Source organism: Budorcas taxicolor, chromosome 21 (assembly GCF_023091745.1).
Source record: "Budorcas taxicolor isolate Tak-1 chromosome 21, Takin1.1, whole genome shotgun sequence".
NCBI lineage: Eukaryota > Metazoa > Chordata > Mammalia > Artiodactyla > Bovidae > Budorcas > Budorcas taxicolor.
In genome coordinates this window covers 24344241-24369505 of record NC_068930.1, presented here as the reverse complement: position 1 = coordinate 24369505, position 25265 = coordinate 24344241, and the positions used below count along the sequence as shown (strand labels likewise).

The 25265-nt window shown below is 47.6% G+C and overlaps 1 protein-coding gene across 5 annotated transcripts in view; it reads right to left on the bottom strand.

The window, feature by feature from the left end:
- Positions 1-25265, bottom strand: part of SEMA4B (semaphorin 4B) — a 91358-nt gene that overhangs the window by 38310 nt on the left and 27783 nt on the right. The window contains exons 2-5 of one of the 5 annotated variants that reach the window (XR_008201234.1): positions 24072-24181; positions 23531-23739; positions 19597-19807; positions 16972-18047 (exon numbers count right to left, since the gene is read on the bottom strand). Coding sequence is in view for 1 of the 5 variants with exons in the window: in XM_052659749.1 (XP_052515709.1) it covers positions 23531-23739; positions 24072-24163 (301 nt within the window). In the remaining 4 variants the exon portion in view is untranslated. Of the gene's footprint in view, positions 1-4039; positions 4091-14385; positions 14867-16971; positions 18048-19596; positions 19808-23530; positions 23740-24071; positions 24182-25265 lie in introns of those variants that run through there. The other 4 variants (XR_008201235.1, XR_008201233.1, XM_052659749.1 and 1 more) reach the window with 4 other exon arrangements.

Genomic DNA, 25265 nt, shown 5'->3' with positions numbered 1-25265 from the left:
TGGTTCAGTGGCTACTGATCTCCCAATGCAGGGGGCCCAGGTTTGATCCCAGGTCAGGGAACTAGATCCCACATGCCACAACTAAAGATCACATATGCCAACACTAAGACTGAAGATCCCACATGTCACAAGTAGGACCCGCCACAGCCAAAATAATAAACAAAAATATTAAAAAAAAAAAAAAAAAAAAGGAGGGAGGGGCTCTAAGGGGCCTGGACCCAGGGCCTGATCCACCCAGTCCACTCTGCAAGGGAGCAGACCCACCTTGCTCCTCTCAGGCTCCTCCTGTATGAACACTGCCTTCACTCTTTCCTTACAGCCTGTGAGCAGTGGAGCAGAGCAGGGAGTCCCTTAACCAACAGAGTCGGCCTCAGTGAGATGTGAACCCCAAGAATGATGACAGTAATCAGAGCTTTTATTTGATTTCAAAGAGATTGTTGCCCTCCTCCCCTCCCCAACCCAAAAAAGTGAAGATAATTTCTTTGGGGCATTTTCGTCTGAAGACAGGAACTTTTAGAATTAGTCTTTATTAGGTAAAAAGAAATACCAGAATTAAGAGTTATTGGTGTCCGATGCAGGATACAGCATGCTTGGGGCTGGTGCACGGGGATGACCCAGAGAGATGTTATGGGGAGGGAGGTGGGAGGGGGGTTCATGTTTGGGAACGCAGGTACACCCGTGGTGGATTCATGTCAACGTATGGCAAAACCAATACAGTATTGTAAAGTAAAATAAAGTAAAAAAAAAAAAAAGAGAGAGAGTTATTAGGGCTTCCCTGGTGGCTCAGAGGATAAAGTGTCTGCCTGCAATGCAGGAGACCCAGGTTCGATCCCTGGGTTAGGAAGATCCCCTGGAGAAGGAAATGGCAACCCACTCCAGTATTCTTGCCTGGAGAATTCCATGGACAGAGGAGCCTGGCGGGCTACAGTCCACAGGGTCGCAAAGAGTTGGACACGACTGAGCTACTTTACTTACTTACTTACTTGACATGAGTTATCGGGCAAATTATGCCCACCTAAGGGCTTCCCCAATGGCTCAGCCAGTAAAGAATCTGCCTGTAATGCAGAAGACACAGGAAACTTGGGTTCGATCCCTGGGTTGGGAAGATCCCCTGGAGGAGGAAATGGCAATTCACTCCAGTATTCTTGCCTGAAAAATCCCATGAACAGAGGAGCCTGGTGGGCTATAGTCCATGGGGTCACAAAGAGGCAGACTTGACTAAGCATGCATGCCCAACTAAAGCAAAACTGACATTTATAAGGCTAACATTTATTGCGGAGAAGGCACTGGCACCCCACTCCAGTACTCTTGCCTGGAGAATCCCATGGACAGAGGAGCCTAGTGGGCTACAGTCCATGGGGTCGCTAAGAGTCAGGCACGACTGAGCGACTTCCCTTTCACTTTTCACTTTCGTGCACTGGAGAAGGAAATGGCAACCCATTCCAGTGTTCTTGCCTGGAGAATCCCAGGGACGGCGGAGCCTGGTGGGCTGCCGTCTATGGGGTCGCACAGAGTTGGACACGACTGAAGCAACTTAGCAGCAGCAGCAGCAGCAACATTTATTGAGTACTTTCTATAACCAAGCCACTAAGCTGAGCTTTTTTACATCCAATCATTTACTTACATCTCACAACAAGGTGAAACAGGAATTATGATGTTCCCACTTTATAGTTGAGAAATGGGGGCAGAGAGAGGTTCAGGGACTTGCTAAGGTCACATACATGGCAAGTCAGTACTAGGACCAGAAACTGGATCGGACTCCAGAACTCTGTGGAGATGCTCTACATACGGGAGAATTTCAACCAGGGTTTTGTCTCAAGCTATAACCATCCCCCTCTTGATAACATAAGCTACTGTACTTTCCTCCCTCTCTCCCTACCCCTTTTTTCCCTTCTTCTTTCACTCATTCAGTATTTCTTGTGCACTTGCTGCATTCTAAGCATCGCTAAAGTTGAAGAAACTGACATGGTTCTGCCTTCACAGAGCTTCCAGTTCATCAAGGTTCCTTAAATTCTTCTTCCCAGAGAATACCCATTCTTGTCCACATTTCTTTAGACACTTCCACTCACTTACTCCTTTGAAGGGCCAGCCCGGCAGAGCTCCAGACGTGCTGCCCGGCTTCAAAGGCTAGAATCGTGCCATTTTCAACTGCCATTTCTGGAATGGCTCCTTTGAGCTGCCTCTGCACTCTGCTCAGATTCCCATTAAGGCACTCGTGTTTCTGTAGTGAAATACTCATTTACACATCTCATTCCTCTCTTCTACTACAAGCTCCTTGAGCAGGGACTAGGCCTGCCTAACTCAGGTTTTTAATCTCCATCCCCAGTGAAGAGTTTGGAAATAGCAGGCATCCAGGTGGCTCAGACGGTAAAGAATCAGCCTGCAACGCAATGTTCGATCCTTGGGTAGGGAAGATTCCCTGGAAAAGGTAATGTCTACCTACTACTGGAATGACTACCAACTCCAGTATTCTTGCCTGGGGAATCCCATGGACAGAGTAGTCTGGTGGGCGACAGTTCATGGGGTTGCAGAGAGTTGGACACGACTGAGCGACTTTCATTTTCAGTAAATGTTTACTAAAATGAATAAGTGAGTTTTCTGTTCTAGCTGACTGTCTCAAATCATTTCCAAATGATTCATTCAGGTGTTCCTTCCTGGATCTTTTTTTCCACCTTCCTCTTAATCTTTTCAAAGGAAAGGCACCTCTCTGATGTGGGAAGTCCCACTTCCCTGCTTTAGGGCAGCCAAAGGATTTCTTGCTCACACAGTCTCAACAGATTTGTTGGCTTCACAAGAGCCAGTATTTTGGAAAGCTGCTGAATGCTTGTTCCCTGGGGTTTTTTTAGGGTAATCCCATCAGATAATACATTAAAGCAAGAGTTCCAAGGTATAGGACCAGGGAGAGAGACTCTCTGTTTTCCCCAAGATGCAGCCTCCATTCCCCATCTTCAGTTCACCAGCTGCCGATGTCCTCATCTTTAGGCTGCCTGTCCCCAAAAGTCTGAGCCCCAGAGAGACATAACCCAGATTTCCCTGTTATTGTTGTTCAGTTGCTAAGCTGTGTCTGACTCTTTGAGACCCCAGTGGACTGCAGCACACCAGGCTCCCCTGTCCTACACTATCTCCCAGAGTGTGCTCAAATTCATGTTCATTGAGTCAGTGATGCTATCTAACCATCTCATCCTATGCCACCTGCTTCTTCTCAGATTTCCCTGAACTTTAGTAATAATAAGCACCAGTGCAAAGAATCGCACAGCCTGGAAGTCAGGAGACTGGGTTCAAATCCTGACCTTGCCAACTCATTATCATCTTGGGAAGTAATTTAACTTCTCTGGATTCTGTTTCTTCTATGAAAATAAGGGAGTGGGACTGGGTAGATTTCTGAACCAAAGGCTAAACCATCTCTGGGCAAAAAAAAAAAAGTCTTAATTGTGCGCTTCCCAGTCCTATGGCATTCGACTCTTATAAGAAACTTGCAATTCATAAGCCAAACAACATACATTACTGGTGAGGAAATGTGAGCAGAGGTCGATGACCTTACACAGGTGACCCAGGCCCCTGACTCTTTTTGCCAGACCAAGATGGTTCCAGAGAGCCCACTGGGGCAGCCTCAATTTCCAAGACCCCAACTTCCTTTCCCTCCTAACCCCTACATCCACGTTGTCACTCAGAGAGTAGAAGCTATGACAAAGAACCTGATTCACGGGTCATAGCCAGGGCCATATGAGGAGGGGCCCAGGCCTTTCTCAAATTCCGAATGATCTGCCTCCAGGAGGACCACTGCCTCTCAGTTGCAGTTTTGGCTCAGAGGCCCGGGGTGGCCATGGGAACGTGGGCCCAGCCTCCCGCGTTCCCATGACAACAGGCTCCCCCAGTGGCGGCGCGGGTGCCCATCAAAGCGTGCAGGTGGCGCACTTTGGGAGAGGGGCCCGGCGGGAAGTCAGGGGCCGGGGCGGCGCCTGCCGCGGGGTGGCCTCCCCACTTCCGATCTCCTCCTCCCGGGGCCACAGTTCCCGCCCTCCCTGTGCCCTTCGCCTACCTGAGAGTCACGGCCTGTGCGCGACCACCGCCCACCACAGGGTCACCTCTGCTCGGTGGGGCGGCCCTTCTTCTCGGTGTTCCCGGACTCGTCCCTGCTTCCAGGCCCCGCCCGACGCACTTCCCGGGGACCCGGGATGTGCCTGCAAATACCCTAGGTCTGGCGCCGCGTCCCCGGAAATGCAGGGCAGCCGCCAAGCCCCGCCCCTGCCCATGTTGTTGGAATTGTCCGGAGGCGCCCCCCGGGGCTTGCTCGCTGTCCAGCGGGCTCCCGCCTTCGCCCCCAGGCATTGATGGCGACATAAGTCTCGCTGCTAGTCCCAGTCGGGACACGTCCCCGAGACTGCTTGGCTGCCCTTAGACCGTGGGGCCTCTAGCCGCCCAGCACCACCTCCATCTTCCGAGCCTCGGCCTGGCCTCACTTATGCCCAGCAGGCAGCAATTTCACTAGCTGGAATTCGGAGGATGGGGGTTGTTATCTTAGATCTGTTATTGAAACAGACTTGGGTTGCCTTATCTACACAGGCTTGATAGTGAAGTCGCTCCGTCCTCTCCGACTCTTTGCGACCCCATGGATGGTAACCTACCAGGCTCTGCGGTCCCTGGGATTCTCCAGGCAAGAGTACTGGAGTGGGCTGCCATTTCCTTCTCCAGGGGAATCTTCCCAACCCAGGGACTGAACCCGGGTCTCCTGCATTGCAGACAGACACTTTACCGTCTGAGCCACTGCTTGGTAAAGCCAAATCACTGACATCTACCACCACCCCGGGTTCCCTGGTGGCTCAGTGATAAAGAACCCACCTGCCAATGCCAGAGATGCAGGTTTGATCCCTGGCTGGGGAAGATCCCCTGGAGGAGGGCATGGCAACCCACTCCAGTATTCTTGCCTAGAGAATCCCACAGACAGGAGCCTGGAGGGCTGCAGCCCATGGGGTCACAAAGAGTCGGACTTAGCCACTTAAGCAACAACTACCACTGAACACTGAACTGGCTGTGTAACCTAGGGGAAATTTCTTAACCTCTCTGAGCCTTGAGTTCTTCATCTGGAAGGTAGGCCTCAGAGGAGCAACGGACCTCACAGGGTTGTGGTGAGAAGTGCAATTATGTAGGCACACACCTGGCACATGGTCAGCTCTTTATAATGGTAGCATTGTTTACAGTCAGAAGCAAGGGAGAGCAGGCTACAGAGCCACCTGCATGAAACCACTCACTTCTCCACCCAGAAATTCTGCTCACCACGTCCCCTAACCTGCCATGGGCCGGGCTGTGGGAGTGAAACGAAAGGAGGAGATCTGCGGGAGGGGTGAGAGATAGTTATAAATAGTATCTAGCATTTATCAAGTGACCTTGGCTCGTCCCTCTCCAGCCCTTGCCTTCTGGCTTTGCTGTCTCAGGGTGGTTCCAGAAACAGCCAGTTCTGGGCGTGTAAGTAGCTGAGCTGGCCAGAGCTGGCCAGTCAAGGAGCTGGTGAAACCAGAGGCTGAGAGTCAGCTTTTTTCCTAGGCCAGGCTAGGCTTAGGTGCCCTCTGTGGCCTCTCCTCTGGACAGAGGGGCTTGGGACTTCCCTGGGGGTCCAGTTGGTAAGGCTTCTGCACTTCCAATGCTGGGGACATGGGTTCCCTCCCTGGTGGCAAGGTCCCACATGTTCTGTTGTTCAGGAAAAAAAAAAAAATAGAGGGGAGTAAGGGACTACCAGACTCCCCACAGAATGCTCTTCCACACATGGTTATTCTGTTGTCCATCAACAAACATTTGTGTGTGTATGTGTGTGTGTGTATTAGTTGTTCAGTCGTGTCTGACTCTTTTTGACTCCATGGACTGTGGCCCCGCTAGGCTCCTCTCCAGGGAATTCTCCAGGCAAGAATACTGGAGTGGGTTGCCGTTCCCTTCACCAGGGGATCTTCCCTACTCAGGGATGGAACCCGGGTCTTCTGCATTGCAGGCAGATTCTTTACTGTCTGAGCCACCAGGGAAGCCCACAAACATGTTTACTACCATAAAATTTGAAACACAGAAAAACACAATGAAAAATATCACCCTATCCAGAGACCACCACTGTTAATATCTACCACTTTTTTGGAGGTACAATTTACATACTGCAAAGTGCACAGATCTTAAGTGGACTGGTATTAATATGTTGGTGACGATCCTCCTGGCTCTTTTCTATACAGAATTATACATTTACATTGTTTAGAAAAGGTATTATTCAGTGCATAATCTCTTGTGACTTTCCCCTAGGTGTGTGTTAGTCGCTCAGTTGTGTCCGACTCTTGGAGACTCCACGGGCTCTAGCCCACCAGGCTCCTCTGTCCATGGGGATTCTCCAGGCAAGAATACTGGAGTGGGTTGCCATGCCCTCCTCCAGGGGATCGTCCCAACCCAGGGATTGAACCTGGGTCTCCTGCATTGCAGCTGGGTTCTTTACCATTTGAGCCGATCTCCCCTAGGACAGAAATATATCATGGATGTTTTCCTGTAACATTAGAAATTCTCTCATACCTTCGTTTTTAGTGCATTCTATCACAGGGATGTGGCACGCATTTTTAAGTAAATCTCTACTACTGGACATTGAAATTGTTCGTAATTGTTCATTATCATAAGTAAGAGTTCCATAATCATTTTCTTTTTAAAAATATTTATTTACTTTTTGGCTGTGTTGGGTCTTCGTTGCAGCACTCCGGCATGGGGGCTTAGTTGCTCTGAGGCATGTGGGATCCTAGTTCCCCGACCAGGGATCGAACCCAAGTCCCTTGCACTGGAAGGCAGATTCTTATCTACTGGACTACCAGGGAAGTCCTCTCAATCATTTCTTTTTTTCTCCTTGCATTTTTCTTTCCTGCTCATACTCTCCAATTAGTAGTAGCTGTGTTTATAGCTAAGGTGGTGGGCTTCATTTGTGCAAATGGCTTTAAAAATAGTCCAATCAGACTCCCTTCGTGGTATAGTAAATAAGAACCCAGGACACACGAGTTTGATCCCTGGTCCAGGAAGATTCCACTTGCTGAGGATCAGCTAAGCCCAGGCCCCACAGCTACTGAGCCAGTGCTCTAAAGCCCCACAAGCTGCAACTACTGAGCCCACTCACCCTAGAGCCTGTGCTGTACAACCAGAGAAGCAACCACTCTGAAAAGCCCGTGCACCGCAACCAAGGGTAGCCCCCGTTCACCGCAACTAGAGGAGGCTGGCGTGGAGCAACAAAGACACAGTGCAACCAAAAATTAACTAATGAATTAAAACAGTTAGTCCAATGGCTTTACTAAGTCTGCCTTCCAAATACTGCTGAGGGTGGGAGGGAACAGGAAGAGATGCAAAACATCAGCCTTGCCAAGTTTCAGGCACGAGGAGGAGCACGTTGTGTCCTGCTGCGCCCGGGCTCTTCAGAGGAGCTCCTGGAATCCAGGCCCCCTGCCCCGTGGGGCCTCAGAGCTCCAGAGGGCTTGAGGCAACCCTGACCTTTCCGTGTCCAGCCCAGCGCAGCGCCTCCAGGAAAGAAAGCTGTCCACCTTCACATCACTCTCACCTCATTTGGCTCCCCACCATCTTTTCTTCCTTCTCCCTCCTCCCTTTTCTGCCCCTTCTGCCCACTCCCTTTTCCTGTCTCTCTTCCTCCTCCAAGCTTCCTCCAGCTTTTTATGGAAAAAAGGGAAATATCTTTGCTGCACTTAAAAAAGGCCTTATCTTTAACATTATTGATCCCCCTCCACCCACCCCCTTTTCTGGCTGTGGGACCTCAGGTGCAGAGAGGCTTGAGTTAATCGCCCTCACAGTTCTCAGCCTCATCACTGTGGTCGGCACAGGGTCGCTTGATTAATGTCGCTGTTCATTTCCTATTATCTTTCCACGCCTCCTCCCACCCCTCCCCCCACAGGCTACCATTTTAAGGTGTGTAATATATGCTTTTGTTTGTGGGCATTCTTGCAAGATATACTATAGAAATGTATACGTGTACTTAAAAAAAAATTTTTTTTAAATTTTGAAATAATTGTAGACTCACAGAAAGTTACCAAAAAATAGTACGTGTCCCGTGAGCTCTTTATCCAGCTTCCCCCATCGGTAACATTCTACAACTGTGTGTGTGTGCTCAATCCTAAGTCCTGTCGGACTCTTTTTATGACCGCGTGGACTGTAGCCCTCCAGGCTCCTCTATCGTTGGGATTTCCCAGGCAAGAATACTGGAGTCGGTTGCCGTATCCTGTTCCAAGGGATCTTCCCGACGCAGGGGACCCAGGGATGGAACCCGTGTCTTTTGCTTCTCCTGCGTCGTCAGGAGGATTCTTTACAACTGAACCACCTGGGAAGCCCTAGAATAGTAAAACTATAGTACCATAGCAAAACCAAGAGATTGACATTGGTTTCATACTGTTAAATAGAGACCTTATTGTTCAGTTTTCTCTTGCAGTTACGTGTGTGTGGGTGTAGAGTTCTATGCTATTTTGACCCCATGAATAAACTAGTGTAACCGTCACCACAGTCAAGATACAGAAGGTCCCATCTCCACGGGGATCTCCTGGTGGTGTCCTTTTATAGTCACGCTCCTCCACTCAGGTCCCTGGACTTGGCAACCACTCATCTCTTCTCCATCCCTATATTTCTGTCATTCTGAGAATGTTATGTAAGTGGAAGCTTTTTTTTTTTTTAATTGGAGAATAGTTGATTTACAATGTTGTGTTAGTTTCTGCTGTAGAACAAAGTGAATCTTATATATATACACTTATATCCAGTCTTTTTATTTATTTTAAAAATATTTTATTTACTTACTTACTTACTTATTTGGCTGCATCAGGTCTTAGTTGCAGCACTTGGGGTCTTCATTGCTTCTTGCAGGATATTTTGTTTTGTGACAACGGACTCCATTTGTGGTGCTCAGCAGTTGCGGCACATGGGCTGAGTTGCCCCGGGCATGTGGGGTCTTAGTTCTCGGACCAGGGATCAAACCCCGTCCCCTGCATTGGAAGATGGATTCTTAACCACTGACCACCAGAGAAGTCCCTGTCCACTCTTTGTAGATTCTTTTCACATATAGATCTTAACAGATTACTGGGCAGAGTTCCTTGTGCTATACAGTAGGTGCAAAGAGACTGGTTTTGAGACTGGCTTCTCACTCATCATATTGCCCTTGAGATACATTCATGCTGTTGTAATCTATGGGCAGTTGTTTCCTTTTTATTACTGTTTTATATTCCATGGTATGGATATACCAGAGTTTACCTGTTCACCCACTGGAGGAGATTTGGGTTGTTTCCAGTTTGGGGCTATTACAGATAAAGCTGATTAATGTCCAGGTTTTTGTATGGACGTAAGTTTTCATTTCTTTGGGATATAGGTCAAATTTGTGATTGCTGGGTCTTTATTTTTTTTAAGGCATTTTATTTATTTATGGCTGCACTAGGTCTTCCTTGGTTTGCTTGGGCTTTCTGTGGTTGTGGCATGTGTGGGCTTCTCTTCATTGCAGAGCACATGTTCTAGGCGTGTGGACTCCGTAGTTACGGCACATGGACTTAGCTGCTCCACGGTATGTGGAATCTTCCTGGACCAGGGATCGAACCCATGTCCCCTGCATCAGCAAGCAGATTGTTATCCACTGTACCACCAGGGAAGTCCTGGATTGCTGAGTCTTATGGTAAATGCAGCTATAGTTTTATAAGAAACTGCCACACTATTTACCAGGGTGGCTATACATTTTATAAGAGATCCAGTTTCTCCACCTCCTTGCCAGCAGTTGTTGTTATCCCGGTTTTCTATTATGACCCTCCTAATAACTGCATAGCAAGGCCTCATTGCGGTTTTAATTGCATTTGCCTAATGGCTAATGATGATGAACATCTTTTCAGGTGCTTATTTGCCATCCCTATCTCCTCCTTAGCGAAACGTCTGTGGCCCATTTTCTAATTGGACTGTTTTGTATTTTTAATTTACATAAACAGCGTTTTGTCATACACCTCATTCTGTTTTTTGTTTGTTTATTCCACAGGCCCATCCATACTGCTCTGGACACATCTTTTTGGGCTGTGCTGGGTGGGCCTTCATTACTGCGGGGGCTTTCCCTCGCTGTGGGAGCAGGGGCTGCTCTCTAGCCGAGGCGCACGGGCTTCTCACTGCAGCGGCTTCTCTTGTTGCGGAGCACAGCCTCCAGGGCACGTGGGCGCGGCAGCTGTGGCTCCCCGGCTCAGTAGGCTCAGTAGGCTCAGTAGTCGTACTGCCCTCAGTTGCTGCACTACATGTGGGATCCTCCCAGATCAGGGATGGAACCCGTGTCTCCTGCGTTGGCAGGCGGATGCTTTCCCACTGAGCCACCAGGGAAGCCCTGGACACATCTCATCTACTGCTTCTAGCTGCTGCAGGGTATTCCAAAGTGTGGCTCTACCACATTCTATCCATCTACTCCCCAAACTGCCTACAACCTCCCACCCCCATAAAGAATTCTGCAGTGACTGTCTTCCTCCCTCTTTGCCATATGGGCCATGTGACAATCTCTTGCAGATTCTTCTAAGGGTATGACTTGCTGTGGGTCACAGGGCACCCTGCCCACATGCCCATCAGCCATGGACCCCTGCCCTCTGCCAACTCCTAGCATTCTCCAGCTGCCTAACTTTTCCAGTCTAAATGATATGAAGTTTTAACGCTGTATTTTTTTAATCTCTTTATTATTTCTTTTCTTTAAACAAAATTTATTTATTTATTTTTGGCTGGACTGGGTCTCTGCTTTGCTCGGGCTGTGTCTAGTTGTGGTGAACAGGGGTTTCTATTCGCTGTGGTACTCAGGCCTCTCATTTCGGTGGCTTCTCTTGTCTTGGAGCATAGACTCTAGGCATATAGGCTTCAGTAGTTGTGGCTTAGCTGCTCCGAGACACGTGGAATCCTCCTGGATCAGGGATTGAACTTGTGTCTCCTGCATTGGCAGGTGGATTCTTTACCACTGAGCCAACATTTCATTTTGAAAGTTAAGTTTGCCTGCATGCATGTGTGCTAAATGCCTTCAGTGGTATTTCTGACTCTTTGTGGCCCTATGGGCTACAGCCCACCAGGTTCCTCTGTCCATGAGATTCTCCAGGCAAGAACACTGGAGTGGGTTGCTATGCCCCTCTCCAAGTTTACCAAGGCACAATTTACACACAATGATAGTGACACATTTTACCCTCATTTCCTTGAATTTTGACAAGTGGATATACCTGTAAACACACATCAGTCCCATCAACCCTAAGCGTTCCCTATGCCCTTTGTCATCAGTCTACCCTCCCCATCTCCCACAACCAGTGATCTGATTTTTATCACTAAATTTTTCTGCCTCTTCTAGAACTCCATACAAATAGAAGCATACAGTATGTACTCTTGTGTCCGACTGCCTTCACTAAGCATAATGCTTTCGAGAGATGTAGCAATAGTCCATTCTTTTTTTTTTTAATCATTGAGTAGTATTTATTGTATGAATATCACTTTGGTTCACCTACTAATGGACTTTTGGGTTGTTTCCTCTTTGGGAAGTTTGGAGCTATTATAACTAAAACTGCTAACAGCTATTGGTTTAATTTATATTTCTCTGATTTCTAATACATCTTAACATGGCCTCCTGTATTTGTTAACTTTTAAATTTCTCCTGTTAAGCACCTTTTTATCTTTGCCCATTTTCCTGCCATTTGACTTGCAAGAAGATTTTCTTATTGACTTGCATAAATTCCTAGTATATTCTGAATCTAGATATTAGTTCTTTGTTGGCTTTAGATATCACAAGTATATTCCCCCAATTTTGTCATTTGTTAACCTTGTCAATGAACTCATACTCAGGCAGTATTCAAATCAATCGATTTTTTTTTTTTTTTTGCCTTATGGTTTATGCTTCTGAAATTTTGCTTAATAAGTTAATTCCTACCCCAAGGCCACAAAGATATTCTTCAATATTTTATATTATTAACTTCATAGTCTTCTGTGTCTTTAAACCAAAATTCACTTTTTCATGTGGTGGTAGATTTCATGAGATTCATTTTTGTTTTTTTGTTTTTTTTCATAAAGTGAATCACTTTTCCCATTACCATATTCCTGTGGCTCTCAAACTTGAACATGTATAAAAATCACCAAAAAGCTTGTTAAAAGCACAGATTGCTTCTCACTCTTGGGCATATACCCAGTGTTCAGTCGCTCAGTTGTGTCCAACTCCTTATGACCTGATGGACTGCAGCCAGCCAGGTTCTTCCGTCCATGGAATTTTCCAGGCAAGAATACTGGAGTGGGTTGCCATTTCCTATGCCAGGGGGCATATACCCAGACAAAACTATAATTCAAAAAGATACATGAACCACTATGTTCATAGAAAACTACTTACATTAGCCAAGATATGGAAACAACCTAAATGCCCATGGACAGATGGTGGTTGGTTGGTTGGTGATTTAGTTGCTAAGTCATGTCCGACTCTTGCGACCCCATGGACTGTAGCCCGCCAGGTTCCTCTGTCCATGGGATTCTCCAGGCAAGAATACTGGAGTAGATTGCCATTTCCTTCTCCAGGGGATCTTCCCGACCCAGGAATCGAACCCCGGTCTCCGGCATTGCAGGAAGATTCTTTACCAACTGAGCTATGAGGGAAGCCCAATGGACAGATGAGTGGATAAAAAAGCTGTGATACACACATGCAACACACACACAAAGACACACACACGACGGAACACTACTCGGCCATGAAAAGAATGAAGTAATGCCATTTGAAGCAACCTGGACGGACCTAGAGATCTTCATACTAAGCAAAGTAAGTCAGAAAGAGAAAGACAAATGCCGTATGATGTCACGTATATCAACATATAGAACCTAAAATATGACGCAAATGAACGTATTTACGAAACAGGAACAGATTCACAGACATAGAGAACAGACTTGTTGTTGCCAAAGGGGAAGGGGGTGGGGGAAGGAAGAACTGGGAGTTTGGGATTAGCAGATTCGAACTGTTGTATATAGGATGGCTAAACAACAAGGTCCTACTGTGCAGCACAGGATATTGTATACTCAATATCCTGTGATAAACCATAGTGGAAAAGAATACAAAAAAGAATATATGTGTAAAACTGAGTCATTTTACTGTATAGCAGAAAATAACACAGCATTGTAAATCAACTATACTTCAGATTTTCTTTTTAAAAAGCACAGATTTCAGATTTCTCCGGTGGTCCCGTGGTTAAGAATCCACCTGCAAATGCAGGGGACATGGGTTTGATCCCTAGTCTGGGAAGATCCCACATGCCACAGGGAACTAAACCTGTGCACCACAATTACTGACCCCAAGCTCTAGAGCCCACGTGCCTCAACTACTGAAGTCCCTGCACACCACAGCCCATACTCCACAAGAGAAGTCACCGCATTGAGACGGTCGCGCACCACAACTAGAGAGTGTCCCCCACTCACTGCAACTAGAGAAAGCCCTCGGAACAAAGTCCGAGCCATAAATAAACAAAAAGTAGCACAGATTTCTGATGCAGGTGGGACCCTAAAGTTTACATATCTAATAAGTTTCCAAGTGATGAGATGATACTACTGCTACAGGTGGAGAGAGCAAACTGCCGAAAAAAAAGTAAGAAAAATAATTTAAAAATAGAAAGAAGAAAGAGAAAGAAACAACAAAAAAAATGAGAACAACTGCTATATACTTAAAACCTTTACCTCACTGGGTTTTTTCCCTGCCTTACTAGCATCCTCCATAATACCGGCACTTCTTGGCTCTCCTCCATCCTACACACCACCCCCATCTCCCCTGGGTCACTTGGAACGTGAATCCACATCCACACATGTCAGGATCACATCCCCACAGCTCTCCCGAACCACACTCTTCCATCCCCTGGTAAATGCCCTGAGGTCGTCCACCCACCTCCCGGCCACTCCCCTGTCGTCACCGGAGACTTTGGCACGTGGCTCCCCATTTTTCTCTCCAGCTAAAGCCCTGTCATCGTCCTTGATGACTTCAGCACCCACGTGGAAGACACGTCCTAAATCTGGTTTCCCAGGTCTCCAGTGACCTCTCTCACTCACCTCAGCCACCTCTCCCATTTACTGGAAGTAATTGGCTCCATTACCAAGGTCCTCAGCTCAGGAATCACTTTCTCCGGCACAGTCTCTTTTCCTTCCAGCTTTCTTCTTTAGCATACTCCCTCTGAGCCTCCTTGGCTCCCAGGTGGCTCAGGGTTAAAGAATCCACCTGCCAATGCAGGAGACACAGGAGTCACAGGATCGATCCCTGGGTCACAAAGATCCTCTGGAGAAGGAAATGGCAACCCACTGCAGTATAGTTGCCTGGAGAAATCCACGGACAGAGAAGCTACACGGACTGGTGTAATTTACAGTCCATGAGGTTGAAGAGTTAGACACAATTTAGGGATAAATGACAATGACAATCTATGGTTCTATATCCCCATATTCAACCAACCACAGATTATGTAGTATTGTACATATTTATTGAAATAAATGTGCATATAAACAGACCTTCACATTTCAAACTCTTGTTGCTGTTCCTGGGTCCACTGAACATACATACACTAATAGCCTTTGACTCCCATTCCTCCCATCCCACTGCCTGCTCCTTCCCATCCCAGAGCTCATACCTGGAAGGTTCTCCTCCAGTTTCAAGCTATACCGAGACTGGGAAGTCCCAGTGCAATCCTCAGCAATGCTTCTCAAACTTTCACTGGGTACATGCATCAGTGTTAAGTTGCTTCAGTCATGTCCAACATTTTGCAACCCCATGGACTGTATCCCTCCAGGCTCCTCTGTCCATGGGATTCTCCAGGCAAGAATATTGGAGTGAGCAGCCATCTCCAGGGGATCTTCCTGACCCAGGGGTCACCTGGGAGATCTGATTAAAATGCAGATTTAGTTTCTGAAGATGGAATGAGGACTGAGATCCTGCATTCTAACAAGCTCCTGTGTGCTGCCTGCAGGGGTTATGCCCAATCATCAAGCGGTAGCCCTTTGGACCCTGCTCCCAGTCTCCTCAGGAAAGCCTCCTCTGACCTTCCCATATTGTATCTCCACCATCAGACGCTCAGCACCATTTGTCTCCTTCCCAGCCCTTTACCCTATTGTCATTTGACATTTGAGCTTGTGACTATTTTATCACAGCCCACTCCCTCAGAGGGCTTCCCAGGTGGCACAATAGTAAAGAATCCACTTGCCAACAGCAGATGCAAGAGAAGTGGGTTCAATCCCTGGGTTGGGAAGATTCCCTGGAGAAGGAGATGGCAACCCACTCCAGGATTTTTGCCTGGGGAATGCCATGGACAGAGGAGCCTGGCGGGCTACAGCCCACGGGGTCGCAAAGAGTCAGACACGACTGAGTGACTGAGCACACACAAACACACACACACACACACACACTCTCTCTCTCCCAGAAAATGAACCTTTCGGAAGGCATAGAACATTTCTTTCTGGGTTTGTTTACCATTGTGCTGGCCTGTGTCACCTCACACACTGCCTGATACCCAGCAGGTGCCCTGCTTGCACACAAATGTGAACCTTTGTAGGAAATATGAAGGAATACGCTGTTCAGTAGGTCAGAGGAGCAGTCCCCACTCCCGCCCTGAAGTCCCAGGCCCCTCTGTTCTCCTTTCAGCCCCTCTCATCCCTCTAAGCTCAGGCTCTGAGACTAGGAACTGAGCAAGTGATGCAGGAGACATCTGGGCTCAGAATCTTTTCTCTGCCCCTCAGACAATCCAAAGGAGAGAGACCCGATGAACCTTTCACGTTCCTTGGAAACTGATCTCCTTTTTTGCTGTGGTTGTTAGGATGTTGTCCAGGATTGTGTGGAAAGGGTTAAAGCACTTACAGAAAGGGAAGGACCGCCCTCCAGCCCTGCCTGAGATGCTCTTCGAAAGGTCAGATGTTTCCAGAATCTTAACAGACAGCCTGTGTCTGTTTAAAGGGAAAGACAACAAGTTCTTGGGCTCCCAGCCAGCCCTCGTGGGTAATTTTCGCCCGGTTCTGCAGGCACCCAGCCAGACGCCTGGCCAGAGAGCACACCCACCCACCCCCTGCCCCCTCTAGATGGCCCTAGGCAGGCCAGGAGCTCTCTCCAACCCCCAGCCTGGAGTCCCTTCCCCTGGGGAAGGCTGGCATCTGACGAACAGGGCATGCATACCAACTCTGGGGCCTGTGATACACCAGGAATGATGGGGGAGGGGTGACTTCCTGAGGACATTGAATCTTTTCAGCTGAAAGGGACTGAATTCTGACCCTGTCATTTTAGAGATGAGATTCAGAGAGGGGTGGCTGTGATGTAATGTAAGAATATCCTGACCCCAAATCAGGAAAACCCCCGGTTCAAAATGCAGTTCAGGGGCCATGAGCTATGGGATCTCAGGTACAAGCCGTTCTATGTGTCTGTATCTATTTGTAAAAAGTTCATACAGATGCTTCGCATCCCAGGTAGCTTGCCCAAGGTCACACACAGCACACACACACCAAGGTTTTCTGACTCCCAGACAAGGGCCAAGTCCTCTCCAGAGGTGAGCAGCTTGCATTAAAGGTTGACTGATCATAAAATGTAGCTGGAGACACAGTTAAATAACTTGGCCTTTTACTACTTAATCATGTTCTTTGTGCAAAGAAAAAAATTCCTACTCTTTCTACTCCTTGGAGGAAATAATTGCTAATATTCTGGCTTTCCTGGTGGCTCAGATGTTAAAGAGTCCGCCTGCAATGCAGGAGACCTGACTTTGATCCCTGGGTCTGGAAGATTCCTTGCAGAAGGGAATGGCTACCCACTCCAGTATTCTTGCCTGGAGAATTCCATGGACAAAGGAACCTGGTGGGCTATAGTCCATGGGGTCACAAAGAGACATAACTGAAGGACTTTAACTCTCACTTTCCTATCCCCTGCAGGAAATAATTGCTAATATTCTGACATTTATCCTTTCAGAATGTCAAAGCATATATAAGGTATATATATTCATATACTTTTTTTTTTTTTTTTTTTTTTGCCCAGCTAAGCAGTTTGTGAGATTGAACCTGAAATAGGAATTGAACCTGGGCCCTCCGCAGTGAAAGCATAGTCATCACCACCAGGAAATCACCAGGGAATTCCCTATATATTCTTTTCAACAATGAGATTGTAGGAGATCTATGTATTCATCCATCCACAGTTTTACATATATATTGCTCTTTCTCATGTAATTTTTCAATGGACAATTGACATCTTTTCACGTCTGGATATAGTTGGATAAACAAAGCATTCTATAGTTTGTTTCATCCCCTATGTCAAGACATTTAGGTTTTCAATTTTCCATTATGATCCATCTTTACTCACTTGTTCTGTCATTTTCTTAGGATAAATTCCTTACTGAGGACTGCTGGATCAAAGGGTCTGATACATGCTGCAAAATTGTCCTCTACAAATGCTGTGATGATTGTTATTTCCTCAAACAACATATTTAATATGAAGGCTGGTCCTCCTTTAAATAGAAAGTGTTCTCCCTCACCAGCACACTCAGCTTTAGATGGGAAGAAACAGAACCCAGGTGGGCTGAATGGGGCCAGTTGATGCAGGGCAGATATTTTGCACCTGACCCTTGGCTGCATCTAAGCAGGCAGTAGCCTGGCTAATAAGATGCTCCCATCTCCAAGCTCACAGCATGTCTGGGGCCATGGGATACACAAGAAACTGATCCATATACTTTCCATCTGATAGATGGAAAGGGGCTTTCTTTCCCCATATTTCCTTATCCACCTGGCCTCCAGCCCACTAAACAACCACCCTCAAGCACTCTTTATTTCCTAGTTAGATAGCACTACTTGTGTAAGCTACTGTTTATTACAGGTCTCATTTCCACTATTACATTTCATCTCTACGTTGGCCCAGAAAGCAGGTGCATGCGTGTTCGGTCATGTCCGACTCTTTGCAATATCATGGACTGTATTCCGCCAGGCTCCTCTGTCCATGAAATTCTCCAGGTGGAAATACTGGAGTGGGAAGCCATTTCCTTCTCCAAGGAAGCAGGTACAGGTGGGAAAGCTGAGTCTTGGGCAGATCAAGATCTTGCCTAAAGGAACACAGCAGATGATTAACCTATTTGGGATTCAAACCTAGGTCTGTCTTACTACGAAACCTGTGTTTTACTTTAAAATTACTGTAGAACTAGTATGTGTATCAATATAAACACAAAAGCCTCAAAAGATGCAGCTGGTTTGTGGTGTGCAGTAGACATTACCTGGGCTCACCAGTATTTCTAGCCTCCTTTTTTTGGATACATAGGAGGACTGTACTCTTTGGAAGTCAGGTGCAGCCGCATGAGTTGCTGTGGCCAGTGAAATGTGAGGGGAAAGCGACGCATGTCCCTTTGGGGGGGATTTGAGAACCCCTGTGCGGTTCTCATGCCTTCTTGCATGGCAGTGGTAAACCCTGAAGCCTCTTGTGGGGATGGTGACTTCAGGAAAGTCTAATGATGACTAAAGTGCAGACAACAAAGTCCTGAGCCTATGCAAGCCACATTGGGAATGCAAGCATGGGCAAGAAGTAAATCTTGGTTGTTTTAAGCCAAAGATGTTTAGAGGTGTTTGTTACCACATCATATCCTAGTCTATCCTGACTGCTGCAAGTGGTGATGGGGAGTTTCATGTCTTTGTCTAAATTCTTCTGTAGTTTTTATCCTTTAAGAAGATAACTATTTATAATTTAAAAAAAAACGAGTCATAAATGGATACCAGCAAGAACCTACTGTCTAGCACAGGGAACTCTTCACAACCTTACATGGCAGCCTGGATGGGAGGGGAGTTTGGGGAAGAATGGATACATGTATAGATGGCTGAGTCTTTTCGATGTTCATCTGAAACTATCACAACATTGTTAATCATCTATACCCCAGTACAAAATGAAAAGTTAAAAAAAAAGTCATAATACACAGTCACACAATTGGGACCATAATACACACCCTGCTATGCAACTTCTTTTGTTCTTTTTCTATTTTTTGATTTATTGTTTGTGGCACTTGGTCTTCCTTGCTGTTCTCGGGCTTTCTCTAGCTGTGGCAAGTGGGAGTGACTCAAGTTACAGGATGCGGGCTTCTCATTGCAGTGGCTTCTCTTACTGTGGAACACCGGCTTAGTTGCTCCCAGGCATGTGGGATCCTCCTGGACCAGGGATCAAACCTGTGCCCCCTGCACTGGTAGGTGGACTCTTATCCACTGTGCCACTAGGGAAGTCCCTATTTCATTAATTTTCACAGCATCATAGTATTCTGTTCTCTGAATACACCATAATGTTTTATAGCTGACAACTATTGAGAGATATGTTGGTTGTTTCTGGTTATTCTCGAAAGACGTGCTCCGAGCTACAGCTAGGCTGTTGCAACATTTATGGGGAAGGAAGGATTACTATTTACTTTCTCTTTTTTTGGTTCAGATCTTGCGGTTAGTTTCCAGCCTGAGCTCAGCCCTTAGAGGGCTGAGGGCACCTCCTGAAGTGAGATGAATACGCCAAGCTGCCTGCACCCCTCCCAGGATGTACAGAGGAGGAGGCTGAAGGGCACCTGTCTGTGTGCATGCGTGAAGGCTGGGTGCTAGCCCGGAAGAACAGGGCAGGGAAGCACGTACCTGTACAACCTGGGCTGAACTGACCCTGACTCATACGTTCAGGAAGATAAGTTAACGGCCTGGAAACTCCAGAGCTCTGTGTGAGTTCTGACTCACTGACAATTATCCATAAACAAGTCATCTCACTTCTCAGCTTTCTTCCGGGTGGCACTGCACGATCTTTGGGGAAGGGCTGTGACATTCCTCCTTAGGAGCTTGAGAAAGATGAGAGCTGCTCAAAGAGAGTGCCAAGAGGATTAGAAGTGTTGGTCTCTTTCATTAAGGTGTCGAATGACTCATCACATTCGTAATTTTGAATGGCCCCCCCAGTGGAGGGTCTGAGTGGCTGACGCAGGTTCTACCCGCATTCCATTCCCAGAATGATTTGACTGACAACAATTGTCACATGCCTATCAAGACCTCGTTGTGCTAAGTTGCTCCAGCCATGCTGACTCTGAGACCCCCGTGGACTGTAGCTCGCCAGGCTCCTCTGTCCATGGGTTCTCCAGGCAAGAATATTGGAGTGGGTTGCCATGCCCTCCTCCAGGGGATCTTCCCGACCCCAGTCTCTCATGCCTCCTGCAGTAGCAGGTGGATTCTTTACCATTAGCACCACCTGGGAAGCCTGTACTATTTAGAGGCACTGCTATAATTCCATGGTAGGGAAGAAACTGGGGTTTCTCAGCCAAGAAAGAGGGCATACTTTAGAATTTCCCTGGATGTGACTCAAGGGTTACATATAGATCACAGAGCTCAAGAAGAACTTAGAATCAGCTATACTTCAATTGGAGAAGGTGATGGCACCCCATTCCGGTACTCTTGCCTGGAAAATCCCATGGACGGAGGAGCCTGGTAGGCTGCAGTCCATGGGGTTGTGAAGAGTCGGACACGACTGAGCGACTTCACTTTCACTTTTCATTTTCATGCACTGGAGAAGGAAACGGCAACCCACTCCAGTGTTCTTGCCTGGAAAATCCCAGGGACGGGGGAGCCTGGTGGGCTGCCGTCTATGGGGTCGCACAGAGTCGGACACGACTGAAGTGACTTAGCAGCAGCAGCAGCAGCATACTTCAATTAATAAAGAATTTTTTAAAAAATAAAATGAGAAAAAGAATGTTGGCGATCAGAGTACTACCCCCTCATACAGTAATTCTGAGTATGTGCTTACCTGAAAGACAACCTAAGGGAAAAATAGGTTTGGAATGTGGATTTTTCTCTTTTAAGACATTCTCACATCTGGTCTGGAGTCCTGAAAAGAGTTTCTGAAGTCTCTAGTCCTGGTTTGGCACCTATGACGCATATGACCTTAGGCATGTTCCTTAAGCCTCTGGGCACCTCAATTTTCTCATCTATAAAACGGGGCTTCTGATCTTGCCCGACCTGTCTTACAGGTAGCTGTGACGTGGTTTAGATGAGCCACTGCGTATGAAAGTGTTTTGGAAATCCAAAGCAACTTCATGCCTGCAGAGCTCCCTCACTACAGCTCCGGTCCACTGCCCAGACCGCAGAGGCATGAGGGACACCGAGACCTTCATTCAAAAGTGGGTCTTGGGACCTCCCTGGTGGCCCAGTGGCTAAGCCGCTGTGCTCTCAATGCAGGGGTCCTGGGTTCTGTCCCTGATCCAGGAACTAGATCCCATATGCTACAATTAAAATATCCCTTGAGCAGCCAAATAAGTAATAATACTAATAAATTTTAAGTGAGTCTGTTATAGGACTTCCCTGGTGGTCCAGCGGCTGAGTCCACCCTCCCAGTGCAGGGGGCCTGAGTTTGCTCCTTGGTCAGGGAACAAGATCCCACTTGCTGCAACTAAAGATCCTGCATGCTGCAACTAAGACCCAGGACAGCCAAATAAATAAATGTATTTTTAAAAGTGAGTTTTACAGAGCGGGTATCTAGAGAGGGTCCCTGAGCACCAGGGACTGTTCAGGAGCAGGGGAGGCAGCAAAAAGAAATAAAGACAAGACCCTTCCCTCTTGGAGCTTATATTCCCGCGGAGAGGCAGACAACACAAAGGGAGACAAATTAAAAGCAAGGACAGAAAAGCCTGGTAGGCTAGAGTCCATGGGGCCACAAAGAAGTCAGGCACAACTGAGCGACTCACACACACACACACAGCTCCAGAGAGAGGGGAGTGTTTCGAGTGAATGAAGCAGGATGAGGCTGTTAGGGAGGGATGAGACAGGGGCTAGGTTAGGGGGTGACCAAAGAGGGCTTCCCTGAGGAGGCGACACCTGAGAACTAGGATCCAAGCGACAAGGACAGCCCCGAGAAGACCCAGAGCACAAAGTGTCCAGCGCAAAGGGACAGTCGTGCAGAAGTTCCGAAGCAGAGAGAGACTCCTGTTCACAGAACCTGGAGAAGCTGATGGCTCGGAGCTGCAGTGGGGGAGGGCGGGCACGGCCACAAGCCAGGGCTTGCAGCGTGTTTTCTGGAGAGGGGAATGACACAGGATCTCGTTTTGTGTTGTACTAAGATCAGCCTCCAAACAGTTGGAAGTTCTGTCTCTCATAGGCTGTGTTGGGGACCTCAAGGAATGTTTAGGGCCTTCAAGGGCTTTATCCAGGAACCACCCCAACCTCCTGAACAGTCCACGGGGTCCCTAGTTCCTACTAGGGAAACTGAGAGGTAGAGAGGAAGTCACTTGCCTAGGGGGACCCACTATTTCCTTCTCAGGCTGGCATTCATCCCCAGGTCTCAGATCCTGCCCCCCAGGCCCAGCCTCTCTCCGCCCCACGGGGCCACTCCATAGATGGAGGATGGGAAGAGCCAGAAGATGGGCCCAGTGGCCCAAGTCTCCTGCTTCAGCCAGTGAGATCCCTGGGCTGGGCTCCAGAAAGGAAGGGCCTTGTCCAGCTGGGCCCTGTCCTGCATCACCAGGCCCAGCGCTCAGCCTTCAGCTGGCAGGGATAGGGGGGTGAGGTGGGGCAGTCAGCTCCAGGAGCTGGGCCAGCCGAGAGCAACCTGATCAAGCAGGAAACAGGCCTGCCGCCAGACAAAGCGTCACCCGGCACCTGGAGCCTTTGTTCCCTGGCTGCCCGTTGCAAACTTTCCCAGGCACCTGCAGCCGGGCCTCGGGAGCACCTGGGCCAGGAAGGGGCTCCCACGGAATCTGGTTTTTCTGCAAAAGGGAGTGGCCTGACTTGTGACCCGGAGGGAGGTCTTGTGACATAATAATAACAACAATAACAATAGGTCCTCTACGTGTAAGAGGCAATTCATCTAACCCTCCAACAAACCCAGGAGGTCTCTACTAATTATTCACGTACTACAGATTACGAAATGGAAGCACACGGAGATAAAGTGACCAGGGCCAGGTCACGCAGTATAAGGAAGAGAAAACAATATGGGCTTTTAAATTAATGAATCCCAGCCCTACTGACCCTCAGCAAGGCATTTAAAATTTTCCAAGCTTGTCATCTTGTTCTGGTCTCAGAGGACTGCAGTGCAGATTAAATGATATGAGATATACAAAGCCTCTGGCACATGGCTCCCCATCCAGACAGGTTTTGCTCCCCACCTCCTAGAGCTCTGTGATCATGCTACCGTCACTGGACCTCAGTTTCCTCATCAAAAAAATAGGTACAATAACATTACCCAATAGGGCTATTGAAAGCCTCATGCTCTTCTGATAGGAGTGCCTCATCTTTTGAAAGGAGGCGACAGAGGATGAGATGGCTGGATGGCATCACCAACTCAAAGGACATGAATGTGGGAGATGGTGAAGGGCAGGAAAGCCTGGCGTGCTGCAGTTCGTGGGGTGGCAAAGAGTCGCTCACTTAGCAACTGAACAACATCTTTTCAAAAGGCCCCATTCCTGAGACCATCCTAGCAAGACTCCATTTTACAAAACTGCTATCTCTGCTTTCTACCAAAACAAACAAAGAAACACAAATAGAAAAACCAATCTTAGCGCCATTCTCCTTTTTGAGACAAAAAGCCAATATTACTCACACTGCTCAGCTTGGAAGATTTTCTCAGAAGGAAAACCAGAAGGGACAGCTCCAGTCATACCACGGGTTCCAGGATTCTCTCCAGCTTCACACTTTGAGACCGACGACCCACCCACAGCAGCCGCGACAGGACAGACAGCCCACGCAAAGAGCAGGGAAGATCCACCGGGGATTTCAGCCCAAACAAAACAAGACACCACACTCCTTTCCCTGTAAATGAGCCAACACTGATCAAGCTTGTGTTATCAGCAAAGGCATTGTGTGCATGGATGTTTCCCCAGTATCAGGGACTATATTGATACATGAGAACACACTGCCACCACTGTTGTGGATACCCGTCAGGGTGGCGGCCTCAGCTCTTCCCAAAGGCCACATCTGTTTTTCTCAACCAGCTTTTGGGGGATCAACTGCCCTTTTTCTAGTCCAACTCAGCCAATCATGTAAGGGCTGCCAATCAACCTCCATCACCGCCCCTGGTTACAGTGACTGGTCCAAGAGAAAGGTAAGGAATTAAAAAAAAAAAAGTCTAGCAGAGTTTTTACCAGAATTTCAAAATTGGAGCTGGAGAGGAAAATCCTATTCTTCTTGGATTTGGTGAGCTTGAAGGATGTAAGTTCGGACCACTGACAGCCATCTTCTGGATGGAGAAAGCCTGTTTGCAAAAGCAAGGGATGAAGATATCAAAGAGAAAAGCCATCTTGAATAGCAGGGTATCCTGATATAGTCCCGGATTGCTGTTGTCCCCTAAGAAAGTGAAAATGAAAGTCACTCAGTTATGTCTGACTCTTTGTGACCCCATGGACTATACAGTCCATGGAGTTCTCCAGGCCAGAATACTGGAGTGGGGTAGCCTTTCCCTTCTCCAGGGAATCTTCCTGACCCAGGAATCAAACTGGGGTCTCCTGCACTGCAGGCGGACTCTTTACCAACTGAGCTCTCAGGGAAGCCAGGTCATCTCATAAGGTAGGCTCAACTCTTCCTGCCCATCTCCTAGTATGTGTTTAAATGAGCCAATAAATTCCTTCCCATCCCTTGTTAGTTAAGAGACCTGCTTAACCCAGCCACAAAGCATCGGGTGGTAATAAACACAGCAGTTGAGTGGGAGAGATATCACAGGCAGGACCTGATGACTTGCCAAGTGAAAGTTTTAGGCAATCTGGACTGTGAAATCTGAGACAGACAAGATCACCTGATTCATTAAAATCAACAAACACTTACTGAGCCCCTCCTTACACCAGGGCTGGTATTAGGCATTCAGGAGGTAACAGTGAATGGGACAAACCAGGTACTTTTCCTCCCTTTGGAGTAATCAGAAGGGACTTCCTGGAGCTGGTGAGGTTTGAGGAAGTCTCCAAGAGACGGTAAAACCCGGTCAGACTGAGGGTGATGGGGAGAAAAGCGTGAATAAAAATATGGAATATGGAGACATAGGACTTGCCTGATGGTCCAGTGGCTAAAACTCTGAGCTCCCAATGCAGGGGGCCCAGCTTCGACCCTTGGTCAGGGAGCTAGATCCCCCACGCCGTAACTAAAAGATCCCGCATGATGCAACGAAGACCTGGTGCCACCAAATAAGTATTTTTTTTTTAAGAATGAAAAAAAAAAAGATATGGTGGCACAAAGTACGTGTCCGTGAGGGCCCGCTGTCTTATATTTCCATGGTGCCTGGCTATAGGTCACACTCAGTACAGGTTGATGGCCTGGTATGAGTAAGAGAATGAATACGTGAGTGAAGC